Genomic DNA, 14,952 nt, shown 5'->3' on the forward strand with positions numbered 1-14,952 from the left:
GCAAGGGGGATTCGGTGAGACCACCAAGAGGGCCGGAAGCAAGGGTCAGGAGGGCTGTGTGTCTCCCCCCTCCCAGAAATGCAAAAGGGGGTGTGCCAGCATTAAGGAGGAAAATGCTTCTCTTCCCAGAACATTTTGCCCGGATAATATCCAGCAAGGACCGGGCCTCGGATGCCCCTCAGTCTACCCACTGGTGAGAACAGCTCAGCTGGGCAGACAATATATTTTCTATAATACAGCCAGCACGGCTGTCTTAAACACCTCCAACATCACCTTTGATCATTAATCTATTGTAATTAACGATGCACTAGACGTGAGTGTGGGAGGTAAAGAGAGAACCGGTGGCCTCTAGGACTAGATGACCAAGGAAGCCCACGGAACTTTCTCTCGTGGAGGCATTTTTCACATAGAGCAACCGCTCCTTAGGAGGATATGGCCTATAACTGTTGGAAAGGGTGCCGGCGGTAGCATTCTGCGCTCCGGGGCCATGCGCCCTTTCAAACTCCAGAGGCTGCCGGGGCGTAAAGTGCAGGGAACGTGATGCTGGCATCTGTGGGCTCCGCAAGAGAGACGGGAGGTGAAGGAGCCGGGCTGACCACTGGGCACCCGGACCCCCAGCCTCACTGCGGCGTCCTCCTCACTACAGAACCCGCCACAGCCAATGCTGCTTCCTGGGCCCGCGTCTCCGGGGGGTCGGGGGGGGGATGTTCTACCGCTCTGGCTGAGCTTACGCCGTGGGCCTGTCAGAGCAACCATTCTGGACGGAAACCTTAAACAATTGCTGATGGCTTCTCCAGCTTTCCTAAAAAGAGAACCTTGAGCAGAATGTCAGCTCTGAAGGGTGACCCATCATTCACTGCTGTGGTGCGGCTGTGATTTGGTGGTGCCCTCGGGTCTGTTCAGATGCATACAGCTCTTTCTTTGCTTTTGTACCAAAGGGCCCCAAACTCCCAGGCTTTTGGAATTCATCGGTCTGATTTTTATGCTTATTCTTTTGTACCCCCCTGATGTTTCCACTGGGAAACTGTATTACTAGAAGACAGACAAGCGCCTCAAGCCACTTTCTTATACATTCCTTCTGAACTGCTTCCAGTGTTCTTGGGCCAGGGAAGAAAATCATTAGCTTTGTAAGAATTGCGTGTGGAGCAAGAGTCAGTAGGTCTGGAGTGAGGGAGGCCTGACAAGCTCTCCTCTGAATTAAGGGATTGAACTCTGTGACACTTGTGACTGTGCAGAGGCCTTCTGTCTTATCTTTCAGGTCCTTGATTTGGCCCAGCCTAGAAAATTGACCTCCAGAGGACAACAGCATGTATAATCTGTGCCTAAGATCTTTGCCAAGGTCAGTCACGTCAGGAGAAAATAATATCTGTACTAAGTTAATTTTAGCTCAAAGATGGCCACACACACACACACACACACACACACACACACACACACCCTACAACCTACCCCACAACATGCATAGCAATGAAAGACAACACCACAAAACGGACTCACCACTTCTTCACTTTTACATTTCTGTATCCTAGAAAGTTTTCTGTGGATACATAATGCAAATCATAACATTTTCGAGTTGGAAAGAACTTCCAAAGTCCTTTAGTGTTGCCCCCCATTTTAGTTCAGAATCTCCCTACCTCCTGAACAGGTGGGCACTTGACGTCTTTCTTGCACAGTGCTGGTAACGAGGAGTGCAGTGTTTTTTTAAGCCCGACAGGAAGTAACCACACTATACCCCTGCTACATCTGATCTGCATTTTGTGTGCAGATGTTAGGCTTTTGGTACCGTTTTTTAAAAAATGTTTATTTATTTTCAGAGAGAGAGAGAGAGAGAGACAGAGACAGAGACAGAGAGAACACTCACAAGCAGGGGAGGGGCAGAGGGAGAGGGAGAGAGCGAATCCCAAGCAAGCTCCGAGCTGACTCTAGGGGCTCAATCTCATGACCCACCGTAAGATCATGACTTGAGCCGAAATCAAGAGTCGGATGCTCAACTAAGTAAGCCACACAGGTGCCCCTCTGGTACTGTTTTATTATTTTTTTTTAACTAGATGTTTTAAATGTTTATTTATTTTTGAGAGTGAGAAAGAGAGAGAGAGAGAGAGTGGGGGGGTGCGCAGAGACAGAGAGGGAGACAGAATCTGAAGCAGGCTCCAGGCTGAGCTGTCAGCACAGAGCCCCACGCAGAGCTCAAACCCACGAACCAGCAAAACACAAACCTGAGCTGAAGTCGGATGCTTAACCGACTGAGCCACCCAGGGGCACCACTCTCATACTGTTTCAATGCAGCTGGTCTTGGGGGGATGAAGGGGTAAGCGTGCATCTATGTGAATGAGGGTCAGATCTTCCCTATCTGTAGGGGGGATATTCCCGCTGTCATTCACCTTGGAAAAAGGTGGGTCCTGAATGAGAAACTGCAGAGACTAGCTTAGCTGAAGAGGGAACTTCTGTTTCTCTGTGACTTACTTTTTGGGCCTGACCCTGAGACATTTTGGAGTTCTCGGGTCCATCTGGGCTGCAGTGGGGCTGACGGACACCGTGCCGGGGAAGGAGGAAGGGAGGCATCCTGTAGGGAACATAAAGGGAAGACGAGTGAGTCACATCTTAATAGCGATATGACCTGGATTCACGTTACTCTTTGTTTATTTCCCCCTTGTCATCCCGGAGCCTTTGGAAATGTCCAGCTTAAATGTTCCAGCCTGGCCCTGCTGTGTCACGGTATTAAAAGAAGAGTTGAGGGTCAGTGTTTATATCCCTAGGACGTTAGAGGGGAAATGGTGCCCTCTGAGGCCACGTGGGTTTCAGTGAGTATGAGGGGCTCTTAAACGTGAATACTGGCAACAAGAGTTGGGCCCCAGAGTTCCACCTACTCCTCTCCACGTGGTGATTCACCCATCACTGCCATCCTTTTATTAAGAAAACTGCCAGATTTCCTACAAAAGTAATCCCTTAAATTGGCCCGAAATCTGCCTCCCCGTAACATTCACCCACAGGACTTAGTCTCTTCTCCCAGAACCCCAGAGAACAATCGTCATAATTGTTCACATTCATTGAGTACTTACTATGTGCTGGGCATTTTCCTGAACACCGTGTTGTGTCTTATTTATATTATTCTCCCATTTCACAGAAGAAAAAACTGAGGCCGAGGGAGGCCAAATGATTTGCCCAAGGCCTGACCCCAAAGGAGTGGTAGGATTTGAACACATGCAATTTGACGTCGGTGCCTACAGTCTTGAACTGTTAGAAATTCTGCTGGTCTTGTCCCTATGACACTCCCCCTATCCCACCCCCCACTCCGAGATCTGCAGCCTGTGAGCTTGCCTCCCCAGACCTTTTTTTTTTTTTTTTTTTTTTCCTCCAGGCTGCATCCCTACCCCACCTCCCTTGCCGTTTCTCCTCGTGCCATTTCTCCATGTCCTCCTGACCGAGGTCTGGGACAATGCACAGAATGCAAGACCCGTGACTTGTCCCACTCCTGTGACTTGTCCCACTTTGACCCCCCCCCCCCCCCCCCAGGACAGCCTTCAGGCTGAAGCCTCCCGGAGCACCATTTTAACAGCATTCCCCTCAGGAGGCTGTATTTTTCCTGTCTGTCCTCAACATTTCTTTTGCCAGAAAAACAGGCTCAGTTTTCCCTTCTGATAAATCTGGTCACCCTAAATATGGGGCTTTGAGCAAACAGGAGCGGCCGGCCCCACGCAGCCCTCATTTCAAAATGTGGATTCACTCGGGCTGCTATTTTGGAGGTCTGGTTTCTTTCCCCACACACAGTGGTTTTAAGGAAGAGGGAAGGGATCATGACAGAATACTAGCAGGGGAAAGATGCTAGCAGAGAAAACACACCTGGCCAGTCTTTGTTTCCCCAAGTTCCCCAAGCTCTGAAAAGGAGGGTCCTCGCTCACATAAAAGCAGAACATACAGCGCTAGGAACTCCCCTCCTGGAGATGAGCGCATCCAGCATTTGAAGTCCTGGTAGTAAAGAAGCCTAACTGGTTTTGTTTAAGTCAGCTTTCCCATTTACGAATGCAGCCTAGTTAAACGTCTGAAAACAATGCTGCGGAGTGGAAGTTGCAAAGGGCTCCCGACGGCCTAAACTGTTCCTCAGATAGGTTTGAGTTGGCCTGTGCGGGGCTTAAATGTGCTTCAAATTAGTTGCTAGCGCTTAACAGTTGGAATATTTCTCATAATAATCTGGATTTGGGTGTCCTTGGAAAATCGGAAGATCTGGAAACACCGGGCCACATTCTTGCATGACAATGGTCGGTCGGCGGGACACAAGGCTGTGGTCCTTGGCTCCCTGTAGCCCCTGCCTAATACACCATCCCCTGCTTCACTCAGTTATGGTACCTGCCTGGCTCAGGAGTCCCTGGGGCTTGCCTTCTCCGCCCTGGAGATTTCCTTGGGTGAGAGTTGGCCTGCCGGATGCGGGAGGCCCATTCATCCATTGACTCATGCAACATGTACTCATGCAGCTTCTGGACCCCGTGGATACAAGATGTGTTCAACACCCCCCGCCCTCTGGATTTCGGCGCTGGCATTCTTGCTGCGAACCGCAGGATGAGGAGGGGGAGGGGTTGGGGAGAGGGAAGCTGGCAAAGGCTTGAACCGCGTTTGCCGATTTCCAGACCCCCCCTCCCCCCCCACCACGCCGTGCTTGCTAAAGTCATCCCTGTTCTCCACTGCTGCCTCTACCGCCACTCTAACAGCCACTGAGCGCCAGGGGAGAAGCTACTAACATGCTCTGTGACTTACACGAGTTCCCACCCATCTCAGGGCCTCAGTTTCTCCAATTGCACAGTGACCCGGTTGGAATAGAAAACTATGCGCGTCCCTTCCAGGGCTGGCACGCAGAGATGCTAAGACTCCCAAGATCGAGGAACGTCTGACCGGCCCATTCCGGAGCTGTTCCACTGAACTCCAAGCAGCCCCTCTCCCTCCTTTCCCCGGCCCGGGCCGGGGCCCGGGAGGGGGTCGGAGCCAGAGGGCCGCCCGGGCCTGGGCTTCCCGCCCGGGGGCGGAGCCGCTGCTCCAGGTCCCGCCCCTCCACCTGGGATTCGGCCCGGCAGATGTTACAACTTTCTCGCATTCTCTCCCGCGGTGTCCCCCCCAGGCCCGCCCAACCCGTGCCTCCCTCCCCTTCCCCGCTGGGGTCCTGCCCGCCTCCCTGCTGGGAGCCCGACTCTTCTCCGGACTCCGGGCGGGGCGAGAGGCCGGGCTGGGGGCTGGAGGGTCGGGAGGAGGAGGAAGGGAAAGCAGAGGCGAGAGAAATTAGGAGGCGGGAGAAATCGAGGGCTAGTAGGAAGGGGAGAGCCAGAGGATGGTGGAGAGCACTTTTTGGAAGCAGGCACGCCGCGTCTCAGGCTGGCCCGGCTGAGCTGGGGGAGAGGGAGCGAGGGCGGCGCAGGGCGGGCGCGCAGGCGGCGGGAGGCGGCTCGGCGCGGGCCTGACCTCCCCAGAGCGCCCCGCTGCGGCCGCGCAGGTCCGGCCGCCAGTCCTGGACCAGCCCCTGGGCCACCCCCGGGGCCGCTGAACGATCTCGCAGCGTCCAGGCCGGCCAGCGGGCGGGCGTGCGGGCCGTGCGCCCTGGGCGCGCGAGGCGGTGAGGCCCGGGGAACCCTGTGCGCCGGGACGCGCGGGCCGGCATGGCGATGCACGCCCTCACTGGTCTCTCGCTGGTCAGCCTGCTTAGCTTCGGCTACCTGTCCTGGGACTGGTCCAAGCCGAGCCTGGCGGCCGACGGTCCCGGGGAGGCGGGCGTGGAGCAGCCCTCGGCCGCTCCACCCCAGCCTCCCCATATCATCTTCATCCTCACCGACGACCAGGGCTACCACGACGTGGGCTACCATGGCTCAGATATCGAGACCCCTACGCTGGACCGGCTGGCAGCTGAGGGTGTCAAGTTGGAGAATTATTATATCCAGCCTATCTGCACGCCTTCGCGGAGCCAACTTCTCACTGGCAGGTAGGCATGACCCAGGCTGCTGGGGCTGGCCGTGCAAGCCCCAAATGAATCCGGTCTGGAGATTTCCTGTGCATTCACAGTCCCACCCCCCCACTCTGGGACCTGGGAAGCAAGGACTCAGGGCCAGTTCTGAGACACTCAGACACGACTGTCTCCAGTCGCCTGTGTGATCATTACTTATGTCCTTTATCCTCTCTGGGCCTCAGTTTCTCCAATTGTACACGGAGTGGATTGGACCATCTTTGAGGTCTCCTCCCTCTGATGTTCTAGGACACACATTACACACCATGTGAAGGAGACATCCGGTCATCCCTTTGTTGGAGGAACACGGCAGTCTCTGACCCTTGGGTTTTAACGCCGCTTCTGTATACAGACCCTGAGGCTACGAACAAGTCATTTCCTTTCTCTAAGCCTCCGTTTTCTTGTCTGTTCATAAACGGAGTGAAGAGGAGTGTTTACTTGAAAAAGAACGGTGATGGGATGAGTTGTGTGTAACCTGCTTGGCTGTCAATAAATGGCAGCCCCCATGTCACCGGAGGGATTAGGGTCCCCAAACTGTTTGATGGCTGCGAGGAGAGGAAGGAAGCCAGGGAATGTCTAGATAGATAGACATTCTAGATAGAGCAGAAAGATATGCACAGGATGCCGTGACCGGTGGAACCTTCGGGTAGTTACTTCATTTCTCCAAACCTCTGGTTTTTCATCTGCAAAGTCCTCCTAAATTGGCCGAAAGTCCCAAGGAGACGTGCTGCTTTCTCCGTAAGGAGTGGCCCACAGGCAAGGCGGCAGGATTACAGGATTAAAAGAGCAGGGAAACAGGAGGTGGGGGTGTAGAAGGCAAACTTTGGCCACTTAGGAGAAAATCCTTTGGCAAGGCTGAAGCTAATCCTCCTTGGATGGGGTCCAAGGCATGCCTTCTCCCAAGTTCCACCCAAAAGCCACGAGTATGATCTCAGGAACCGGAGCCTTGCTGTCCCTGTTTCTGGGTGGGAGAAACTGAGGCATGGAGTCAGGGAGGACCCAATTCATGCCTAGAGTCTGTAGCATCCGTTGGGGAGGGGGCTGAGAGGCCAGGTGGTTGGCAGGGGTCCCAGAGCCGTGAGTCAAAATAGGTGCCTTTTCTTCCCTCACTCGGGCACTCAGCATTTAGCTCCGGGAACAGCAAGAGAGAGCGTCGGAGAAGAGGGTGAGGGGCTGGTGTATGGGTCGTGGGCGGGGGCGTTGGTGGCGGTGGTGAAGCCCAAATGTTGACCAACCTCCAGGAGAGGGAAGAAGAATCTACATTCCTGAGAACTGTGCACAAGTTAGCATTTCTCTCTCGAGAGGTGACTTTGGGTTTAAGCAGGGGAATGAGCAGCCAGCGGGGCAGTGTGCCAACCCCCTGATCTGTGAAGTGAGCCGAGTGTGGCTGGGCAGCGTCTGCCCTCCGCCCCCTGCAGCTGGCTCCATCTGACTGATGCTGACTGCTCTCATTAGTGTTTTGTTAATGCATCCAGTCGTGTTGGGCGAAGCTGGAGAGAGCCAGTGTTTCTCATGTTACTCGCTTACAGACGAGCTTCGGTGACTCTGAGCTGGCCCACCCACTTTACAAACCAGTGCTCCGTGGTGCCCAGCCCTAGGAAGAGACTCGGCTGTGACCGGGCGCTACGGTGCTTCCTCTGTTAAACGGAATCGTTCATGAGGTTGACTGAGAGGTCTGTAGAGCCAGGATCACCGAGAGCCTGAGTTGTGCAGACCTGGGTTCAAAGCTCGGGGCAGCTGCTTGCGAGCTGTCTGCAGTCGGGCCTGTTGCGGTACCTCTGAGAGCCTCGGTTCGTCATCTGTAGAATGGGGATAATGGTCTCCCCTGTAGGTTTTTTATGAGGATTAAGTGAAACGATGCGTGTGGCCTATAGTGTTAAAAATGGCAGTAGTAGCTAATGATGGCTAACAACAATAACAGCTTTAAGTTAAGGAAACTAAAAACAGGAAAGCCCACCTAGTGCCTGGGTTAAAGGTGTCAGGCCTTCAGGTGTGGGATTCTAAGACCCTAGTGAAGTTCCAGGCGTCTTATTTACCCTGGGACTTTTAAGACTTGAGTAAAGGCGGGACACCCCAAACAGATCACATGGGGGCCTTGACCACAGAAGGGACTTGAATGAATAAATGAGGAATATAGCATTCCGCTAACCATTCACTCCTGCCTCACAGCAGTAGCCTGTGTGAGTGACCGGATCCAGGGGCCACATGAACTTGTGGGTAGGCACATGAGAACAGGTCTTATAAAATCTGGGAACTGAAAGGTTTTCAGAGATCTCCCATTCAACCCAACTCCCCACCTATAGATGAGCAAACTGAGGCCACCATGGGGGAGGAGACATGGCAGCCTCGTTTGCTGGAAGGGAGCCTGTGCTTGGACTTGGCTTGGATTTATGTTCAAGTCCTGGCTTTGCCCCTGACCACTGAGTGACCTTGGGCAAGGCCCTTCCCCTCCTCTGGAACTGTGTTTTTAAAACAAGGTAAATACGCTGGAAGTTGACTTGGGTCCCTTCTGGTTCTAAAATTGTCTGGGAGTGCCACCATTCGTTCGGTCTTTCATCCATTCATTCCGTAAGTAATTGAGTGTCCTTTTAACATCACCTGAGTGCCAAGACCACAAAGTTGAGTAGAGGACAATCCGATTACAGATGATTGGGCCTAAGAACATGTACAACTGAGTAGAACCCCATGGTCAAGTAGGACAGTGATCAGGTGTACTAAATTTAACCCAGAAGCAACAGTGACTCATTCTTGGAGAGAGTTATAAGAGACTTTACAGAGGGGGTAACATTTGGACTGGGCTTTGAAGAGTGAGCAGGAGTTTCCCTGGGAGGGCAGGACTTGCTCTAGGCCCCAGAGCAAATTAGTGGCTTAGAGTTTAGGGATTCTGAAGTCTCTGGAGACTGCCTGGGATACAGATCCCAACTCCAGTTACAGATTGTTTGAATCAGTGGGCAAGCGATTTCATGTACTGAGCCTCTCAGTTGCCTTATTTGCAGAATAATGTTAGCTACATTGTCATGATTAACCTGCGTTCGACTCTAAACTCCCCAGCTCCTAGCTGCGTGATCCTGGGCCGAGTGGTTTAACCACTCTGATCCTCAGTCTCCTCATCTGCGAAATGACCATAATATGAGCTCAACTAATTTTGAAGATTCAGTGAGGTGATGCATTGGAAGTGCTTGTCACGTGTCGTAATACCTGCCGTACCTTTGCCGGAAGTGCTGGGCCCAGAGCCCACCTCGGGGTGAGAACTGGGGGCCGGTGGGCCAGAGCAGTGCTTTGTAGCTCACCCGGGCCTTCTTTGCCCTCCCCTCTTTCCTCCAGGTACCAGATCCACACGGGACTCCAGCACTCCATCATCCGCCCTCGGCAGCCCAACTGCCTGCCCCTGGACCAGGTGACGCTGCCCCAGAAGCTGCAGGAGGCGGGTTACTCTACCCACATGGTGGGCAAGTGGCACCTGGGCTTCTACCGGAAGGAGTGCCTGCCTACCCGCCGGGGCTTCGACACCTTCCTGGGCTCGCTCACGGGCAACGTGGACTACTACACCTACGACAACTGCGACGGGCCCGGGGTGTGTGGCTTTGACCTGCACGAGGGCGAGAGTGTGGCCTGGGGGCTCAGCGGCCAGTATTCCACTATGCTCTATGCCCAGCGTGTCAGCCACATCCTAGCCAGCCATAGCCCCCGGCGGCCCCTCTTCCTCTACGTGGCCTTCCAGGCGGTGCACACGCCCCTGCAGTCCCCTCGTGAGTACCTGTACCGCTACCGCACCATGGGCAACGTGGCCCGGCGGAAGTATGCGGCCATGGTCACCTGCATGGATGAGGCTGTGCGCAACATCACCTGGGCTCTCAAGCGCTATGGTTTCTACAACAACAGCGTCATCATCTTCTCCAGTGACAACGGCGGCCAGACCTTCTCGGGGGGCAGCAACTGGCCGCTGCGAGGACGCAAGGGCACTTACTGGGAAGGTGGCGTGCGTGGCCTGGGCTTTGTCCACAGCCCCCTGCTCAAGCGGAAGCGCCGGACCAGCCGGGCGCTGGTGCACATCACTGACTGGTACCCGACCCTGGTGGGTCTGGCAGGCGGCACCGCCTCGGCGGCCGACGGGCTGGACGGCTACGATGTGTGGCCGGCCATCAGCGAGGGCCGGGCCTCGCCGCGCACAGAGATCCTGCACAACATTGACCCCCTCTACAACCATGCCCGGCACGGCTCCCTGGAGGCTGGCTTTGGCATCTGGAACACTGCCGTGCAGGCCGCCATCCGTGTGGGCGAGTGGAAGCTGCTAACAGGGGACCCTGGCTATGGCGATTGGATCCCACCGCAGACACTGGCCGCCTTCCCTGGCAGCTGGTGGAACCTCGAGCGCATGGCCAGTGCCCGCCAGGCAGTGTGGCTCTTCAATATCAGCGCTGACCCCTACGAACGGGAGGACCTGGCTGGCCAGCGGCCTGATGTGGTCCGTACCCTGCTGGCCCGTCTGGTGGACTATAACCGCACAGCCATCCCTGTGCGCTACCCGGCTGAGAATCCCCGGGCCCACCCTGACTTTAATGGGGGTGCTTGGGGGCCCTGGGCCAGTGATGAGGAAGAAGAGGAAGAGGAGGAAGAGGCAGGCAGAGCTCGAAGCTTCTCCCGAGGACGCCGCAAGAAAAAATGCAAGATTTGCAAGCTGCGATCCTTTTTTCGTAAACTCAACACCAGGCTGATGTCACAGCGGATCTGATGGGGAGTGGGGGGAGGTGAGGATCTCTGCCCCTCTAGATGTACTTCCCCATTCAAACCTGGCCCTGTTCCTCCCCAGGGAGGGGCCTGAGGTCAAGCCCCCGTCTGCAGGGAAATGGGGGGGGGCATCGAGCCCCTCGGTTGAAAGGTGGGGAGCTCGGCTTGGGGGAGAATAAACTAGACTGGGGTGCCTGGATTCCAGTCCTGCCTCTTCACTGACTTGCCCTGTGACCTCAAGTGGCCTGCATGAGAGCTGGGCCTCAGTTTCCTCATCTGTAAATGAGCTCTGATGATGTTGTGGCCCTGTGGTGTGAACCTGGTGCCTGGGGCCATGGTGGAGTTGCCATTGACCTTGCCGCCTCCCAGCTCGTTTAAAGCCTCGCCCTTGGACCCTGCACCTCTGCGGTACTGCTTGGGTGAGGGGCCCCTGGAGGCAGCTCGAGGCCTGGACTCCAGCTGAAGCATGGCGATCTGGCCACTCTCTGAAGGGATCCTCTGATGCTGAGGGTGGGGGTGCAGGGATGGGTCTTCACATGGCTTGGGCCAGTTCTGGGGCCAGACTGGTGCTGGGGGCTATGGCAGAAAGCTCTCCTTCTGGCCCCCAGGACCCAGAGGATTGACCTGGCTCTTAGCTGCTGCAGGATCAAGGGTGGTGGAAACAGCTGTGCAAAGAGGCCCTGAACCAACAGTCAGGACACTTGGGTGCCTCTTTGACCTTGGGCCCATCCCCTCACCTTTGGGCCTCAGTTTCCCCAACTGCCAATCGGGATGCTAGCCTGAGCTCTGCCTACCTCACAGGGTTGTAGAGAACTGGCCAAGGTAATGGCTGTGGAGGAGCCCGTGCACTTGATTAAAATGCTACTAACATGGAAGCCAGGGCTGTGGTGCGGTCTGTGAACGCACTGGGGCGCGTGCGCGTGCATCCTGAGGGCAAGTGCGAGCTCACCATTAGCCAAGTGAATGGGAGAGGAGGTGGGTAGCCTGCCTAGGAAGCAGCACTTATGGGTTCTGGTCCAGTCCTGCCACAGGTCCACCGTGTGACCTCTGGCAAATCCTGGACCCTCTCTGGGCCTCAGTGCCCCCCTGTGTACAATGGATGCTTCAGGAGCCCCTCCTACTTGGTCATTCTGGACACCCCTGTGCATGTGTGTGTGTGGGGGGGCATGGGCTGAGTGGTGGGAGGAGGGGCGTGGGGGGTTCAGAGCCTGCTCGCTGCAGAGCGCGCCTCCATGCACACACTGCGTTCTGCATATCTCCCTTCAGGTTCCAGTCGGTGCAGCGTGTGTAGGCGAAAGCCCTGCTGTGAATTTTGAAAATAGTTATTTTTGTCACTGGCAAAGGAGGCCTGTTAGGACTCGTCAGTTTGTGGATGAGCAGGACGGGTGGGGGGGGGGGGGTGGGTGCGGTGCAGTGGAGGGGGTTTGGGTGTTGGTTCCAGAGCTGCAGAGGTAGCTGAGCCCAGGAGTGAGAGTCTGGCCTGGGGCTGCAGGACGGAGGTGACCGTCCACATCCTGGGCCCCTTCCTCCACCCCTCCAGCTGGAGCTTTCTCTGTCTGTAGGATGTGGACGCCTGGGCTGTGTGGGGCAGGGGCCAGGACTGGCTGAAGCCTCTGGATTCCGGCCACCCCCAGCACTTCTGCCTGCTCAGGAGGGAGACTCTGAAGAAGACGGTGTCCCAGGCCCAGCATATCCCACAGATGGGTTGTTCATAGTCTGCCCATTACCCAGGATTCTCCGGCTCTACTGGGTGCCTCTCCCAGCTGTCTGGGCTGTGCCTTTCCAGAGCCGCGTGGAGCCAGGGCTCCCCTGCAGCTCTAGGCTTGCACCAGTTGAGTGGAGGCCTCCCCCATGCCTGCTGAGTTTGGCCCTGCCTTAGGTGACCTAGCCTCCAGCTCCCACCCTGCTTCTCTTATGCCCTTTGGGGGCCATGAGAGCTGGACCATAAAAGTCCCTTTATGTTCTTCCCCAGACACCAACACCTACCCTCCTGTGGCTGACGTGGCCTCAAACATAGAGGGCCCAGCTGGGGCTAGAGGCCAGCCCCTGCTCCTGATGCCCTAAGCCCAGCTTAAAGCTTGCCTGGCTCAGAGTCCTACCTAACCCAGAACCTGGCACACAGCCCAAGAGCCCCACTCAAGCTTCAGCCAACGACCTGGTCCACAGCCCAGCAGTCCCCAAGCCTGCCTAACCAAGGTGCTGGCGGTTGACCCAGATTTGTGGAAGGTACTGGGGTAAGGAGTCACCAGGACTACAGTGTGGTGAGGGGAGGCTCAGCCTGCTTGCTGTGGTGTCTGCTGGGCCCAGCAGACAGCATGGCTCCTGCCCATCTCCTCCTGTCTTCCTGTGGCCCCTGAGTTTCCCCCAGCCAGGGCACCTGGGTCTGGACTGTTTTAGGCCCTTGACTGGCATTGCTAGGCGGATGCTCGGACCGCCTACCTGGTGGGGAGGGGTGGATGGGAGAGCAGACCAGAGGCAGTGCTGGCCCCTTGGGTCACAGAGCTGGGGGAGTGGAGTCCAGAGATGCCAGACAGCCCCTCTATTTCCCCTTTGGCTGGACCAGATGTCAGCAGATCCGCCACCCAGATTAGAACCGGGGGTGGCCCTGTCCAAGCCGGGCCCTGCCTGTGCAGTCCTGGGCAGGGACGACCAGTCCCCCAGGAACCGGGAGGGAGCCCTGGACCTGGCTAGAGGGACAGGGCTCTGAGCCCTACCCTGGGCCTTGACAGTATTCCCTCCTCTCGCTTGGTACCTACTGGCTACCTTGGGACCTAGGCAAGCAGCCGTTCAGCACCAGAAAGAGGGAGGGCAGAGCAGGGTAAGGGAAAGAGCACTGTTCTGGGAGTCAGGAATTCTGGATTATGTCCCAACTCTGCCCCTGACTTCTGCCGCCGAGGGAGGAAGCAGCAGCTTCCTTTCTCTGGGCCTTGGTCTCCATCTTTGTGGGACATGGGCTCCGTCAGGGCCCTTTCAGCCCTTGTGTAGGCCAAAGGGCATAGGGCAGGGGTGCATAGGTCACACAGACCCCGCATGGGTAAGTCATGTCACATCTCTGCAAGATCCACAGTGATCGTACCTATGTCACAGATATCTGTGGTGCGTATAAATTGCGCAGTATGCTTAGCACAGGGCCTGGCTCTAAAGCGGAAACAGCTATTTCTCGTATTTTTGGAGTCAGCGAAGGAACATCTTGTCCCCATATTTCTGAGGAGGAAATGGAGGCCCCAGTGGGAAAGAGACCTGCCATAATCACTCCTAGCCAACAGCTAGACTTGAACTTGGGTCCTCTAACTGCAGGCTGTGCTGTGCAGACGTTGGCCCGGCAGCCACCGTCCTCTGTCCCTTGGCTTCCTGCTTCCCTCTGCTCTGGAAGGAATGTCTCCTATGTGGGACCCCCTCAGGGGACAGCGATTCTCCCTGACCCCTCCCTCTCTCCAGAGTCCGAGGCTGGCATTACTTACTGCAGTTAATTAACCACATCACCCTCCACCTAGACCCTCTGCCGGATCATTTCTCTGTTGGCCCACTTTCCACCGATTCTGCCCCTCACGCTCACTGCCCTTAGTGGGACAGGCCTCGTGGGGACCCTTCAGACGGCACGTTTTCTGTGGTACCTGCCCAGGCCCTGCAGGACCCTGAGGCCCTTGGGCATGTGCCTGAGAGTATGTGTGTGGGCTGTGGAAGGTGGGATGACAGTGGGCTGGCACAATGCTTCCCGGGCTCTGGTTCCCCCCACCCCCTTCCCACCTCTGCTATGGCCCAGGAACTTGGCCCTGGTCCCAGGTTTTTTTTTTTTTTTTTTTTTTTTTTTTTCCATCCCACCCCATAGACCCAGGGTATAGCTTGCATTCACGTTCAGGTTCCCCACCTTCACATGCCACAACTGTGCTCAGTGACCTCTTGGGCTCCCACCCCTGGCCACCAGCCCGCGGCATGCAGGCCAGCTCTTGAGTACCACATGAGTGTTACAGATGGGAGCACACGTGCTGGCTCGCATGCCTGCCATGGCCCTGGGGGGTGGGGAGTCTGGCAGGAACAGTCCCCCCATTGCAATCATCGGCTCATTCTCCCCGCGTCGCAGAGGCAGGCCTGGCTCCTCGCTGCCCGCCACCACCAGGCACAGCTGCCAGCCTCACGGGCACAGGGGAGGCAGTGAATTCGCTGTCGCGCAGGGCGGCAGTTCCACTCCAGAAGGGGGTGCCTGTCCGAGGCAGTGCCCACACCCCTGAGCTGAGCTCTCGAAG

General features: G+C 56.2%; 1 protein-coding gene across 1 annotated transcript; it reads left to right on the plus strand.

Moving 5' to 3' along the window:
* The first annotated feature begins 5,066 nt into the window (after positions 1 to 5,066).
* Positions 5,067 to 11,583, plus strand: ARSI (arylsulfatase family member I). Its single transcript, XM_003981486.6, has 2 exons — positions 5,067 to 5,959; positions 9,305 to 11,583. The coding sequence occupies exons 1-2, from the start codon at positions 5,640 to 5,642 to the stop codon at positions 10,710 to 10,712; spliced, it is 1,728 nt and encodes a 575-aa protein (XP_003981535.2). The 5' UTR covers positions 5,067 to 5,639; the 3' UTR covers positions 10,713 to 11,583.
* The last annotated feature ends 3,369 nt before the right edge of the window (positions 11,584 to 14,952 follow it).

Source organism: Felis catus, chromosome A1 (assembly GCF_018350175.1).
Source record: "Felis catus isolate Fca126 chromosome A1, F.catus_Fca126_mat1.0, whole genome shotgun sequence".
Lineage (NCBI taxonomy): Eukaryota > Metazoa > Chordata > Mammalia > Carnivora > Felidae > Felis > Felis catus.

Excerpts from the sequence above, each read along its gene's own strand:
- ARSI (XM_003981486.6), top strand. The coding sequence starts at position 5,640 with ATGGCGATGCACGCCCTCACTGGTCTCTCGCTGGTCAGCCTGCTTAGC. Across the intron at positions 5,960-9,304 it reads AGCCAACTTCTCACTGGCAG|GTACCAGATCCACACGGGAC; the intron begins GTAGGCATGACC and ends TCTTTCCTCCAG.